This window comes from Coptis chinensis, chromosome 3 (assembly GCF_015680905.1).
Source record: "Coptis chinensis isolate HL-2020 chromosome 3, ASM1568090v1, whole genome shotgun sequence".
In the NCBI taxonomy this organism is placed as follows: Eukaryota; Viridiplantae; Streptophyta; class Magnoliopsida; order Ranunculales; family Ranunculaceae; genus Coptis; species Coptis chinensis.
This window is the reverse complement of record NC_141458.1, coordinates 40049213-40052364: the sequence shown is the minus strand read 5'-3', so window position 1 is coordinate 40052364 and position 3152 is coordinate 40049213. Positions and strand designations below refer to the sequence as shown.

Sequence of the window (3152 nt, the reverse complement as noted above, 5' to 3'; positions counted from 1 at the left end):
ATGTATTTACGGGACGAAATCTTCGCTTGTTCTTCACAACATTGCGGTCATGGAAATATTCCTTACATGTGTGTAAGTTCCTTTATTTCCATGTTTCCATACTGTGGATTTCATTTCGTTCCTTTTTTTGCTATGTTGGCATTTTCACGAATTTCTTAAAAATAAGTTGTGAACACTATCCCCTTTTCAGTCCCTAAGATTTTCTTCTTGGAATTTTAAATATTATGAAACATACCGTTTATCTGATTAGTAAGAATCTGGTGTGTTCCTTTACACTATTACTGTGTAATATCTATAGTATCAGTATGCCTCTGTTTCTAGGATTAATTAACTCAGAATCCTTACTTTGTAGCTTTTACCAAAAGCTTTTATTGTCAAGTACTTCGATGATAATGTGCCAAGAAACTTCATCCTTAGAAGGTGTACTAGGAGATCATGGACGGTATCCGTCAAAAAAGTTGATGATGGTGTGTTCCTCTGCAATGAATGGCAGACCTTTGTAAAACAACATGCTTTAGAAGTCGGTGATTTCTTAGTTTTCAGATACAATGGTAATTCAGAATTCAGTGTTAAGATATATGGTAAAGATGCTTGTGAGAAGGAGATACCTCTGGCTCAGGACCTCTATGGAGATGGTTCACGTTGTACCAAGCAAGAAGCTAGAATGAAACAAACCAGTAAGTCTGGTTCGATCAATCTTGACCATTTCTTGTTTGAAGTCTATTCTCCTCATAAACGAGAAGTGTTATATGTATTGCTTTGAAGTCTTTATACAGCTTCTGAAGTCAGCAAGCCTTTGGTAGCCCAGGGAAAAGAAAGAACGTATTCAGCAACAACGGAATTCACTTCAGAATACCCCTTCTGCAAAATTACTATGCGTCGTAGTTTTGTGGGTTGGTCTTTTGAGCTGGTGAGCACTTCACATGAATATTTATCTAATACAAGTTCATTATATATGTTTTGTGACAGTAAATTAATTGTGAAGGCACGTTAACGTACAAATATAAAACAGGAGTTCATTTCATAGAGACGTAAAAAACTATGTCTTTGTAGTGAATCCTGACCTGATGCTCTCTATATTTTGATTCTCGTCAGTACATATAATCTAATAACATAACACACTATATTTGCAGTATCTACCTGCTCTCTTTGCTAAGAAATATCTGAAAGATGCTCCTACAGACAGAGATGTCACTTCGAACTTCAAATGGTGGTACATGGCATGTTAAGTATGTAGTTCGAACATTTACCAGTGCAACACATCGCAAACTTGTCAAGGGATGGAAAGCATTTGTTTTAGATAATCAGTTAAAAGCAGGTGATGACTGCATTTTTGAGCTTGTTGATAGGAATCAAATTGTATTCAGAGTTTTCATAGTCCGACATTAGCTAAACCTAGCTTGATGTATTATGGTCTTGGACTGATCTTTTGGTACTTTGTATCTTTCGATTTGATGTGTTCGTGACTGCCTGGTATATGAATGTATTGTATGAAAGAGTTGAGGAATGTGGAATATTGTTCTTTGCTTGTGCTCTTAACACTTGTATGTTTCCACTTTCAAAGTTTTTCTTTCCCCTCTGATCAAGAAGGCACTTGTCTCTCCTAGAAAAGATGCTTTAGCCGTTGGACATACTATGAATACGTAAGACCAAATTTTCGGGCTTGAACTGCTAAATTGGAGCATCCAAGGCACCAATTGACCAAAACATTAAAACCCAACCAAGAAGCACAGTTTAGTACATTGCACATTTGTTTTCATCAGTTTTGTACTTTTTTTTTATTAGTTTTCGATTTCCCTTGCCTTCTGAGTAACTAGCTGATTGTAAACTTCGATGCACAATTAGTGGTGCAAAATCACGCTACAATAATCTTACATTGGTTCTATATATGTGTTAAAGAAACTGAGAAGGAATTATGTTTATGGCCTTACAGTGAAGTTGTAGACTAAAAGTTTTATAAGAAAATATATGATGATCCAAAAACAAAGAAAAACCTGACTATTTGAAAATTGCTCATCCAGTAATTCATACGACCATGCGTGCTTAGAACGCTCAAATCTCATTGGATTTTATTTCATCACTTATTCACTTCCATAACTAATTAACATATGAAACAGAACGAGCCAAGATCTTAATAGAAGGACTATCATGCGTAATACAGCGCTAAAACTATCAAGAACATGTTGGTACATGAACATGGCTTGTACCAGCATGTTCTTGACGAATCGACTCTATTACCTTATGGTTATAGTTTACCAGTATACATAAGAAGTCAAAACGTGAAATAGAAGAGTTGCATTAGGATTTCTGATATCGCAAAAGAGATTCCACGCAATGTCAATAGAGAGAATGATTAGGATAAGACGAACCCTTAAGGTTCACAGAAGTGCCATTATCTAGACGTCTGAGCAAGTTATTGATGTCCAACATTGAAGTAATGTTATAACAGTTAAATTTTGAGCTTGAACAATAAAATGGCCAATACCACTTTGCGGGCGATTCGACATTTTTAGAGGAGAAGCTTGATGATGAGTAATAAACGTATTCTTCACCTAATTCCATCACTACTAGTGTCAGCATCAACTTCGTCCCAATAATCATCATCTTCTTTTTCCTCTTCTAAACCAACGAGTTTGAGGTTTCCTACTTTGAAGGAGACAAGTGTTGAGATTAAGTCGATGAATACGGATTGAAATATTTCTTGCCACTCTTCTTTCATTGCCCGCAAACGATTTCAAGTTGAAGACAGTAGGAGAAAAAACCAGTTTCGAGTCTTATAAAGTCAAACAGCCGTTTGGAAAGTCAAATACTATTCCTAATAGCGTTCAAAAAGTCGTATGAAAAGTCAAACACCTGTTACAAATAGCGTACGTGGAAAACGGAGAAGTTATCCATCATTATCTCTTCAAAATATTCCGAATAGGTTACGGAAATCAAACGGATTGAGACGGGCAAGTTAAATGAGAGTACATTTAGGAAAAAATAATGAATGTTTTTTTTTTTTTTTCGGCTAAAAATAAATAAATAAATAATGAAAATTGGTGCTACTAAATAGTTATAAACTTTTGTCAAAAATGTTTCACGTCAAAAAAAAATAAAAAAGAAACTAGTCGGCCTAAAACCCTAAACCACTACATCAACCCAAGGAAATT

At 35.3% G+C, this 3152-nt stretch overlaps 1 protein-coding gene across 1 annotated transcript; it reads left to right on the top strand.

Moving 5' to 3' along the window:
• LOC147509587 (uncharacterized) lies at positions 1-1229 on the top strand. The gene is made up of 4 exons (XM_086597857.1): positions 1-72; positions 353-677; positions 777-910; positions 1134-1229. Exons 1-4 carry the CDS (start codon positions 1-3, stop codon positions 1227-1229), a joined length of 627 nt encoding a protein of 208 aa, XP_086453983.1.
• The last annotated feature ends 1923 nt before the right edge of the window (positions 1230-3152 follow it).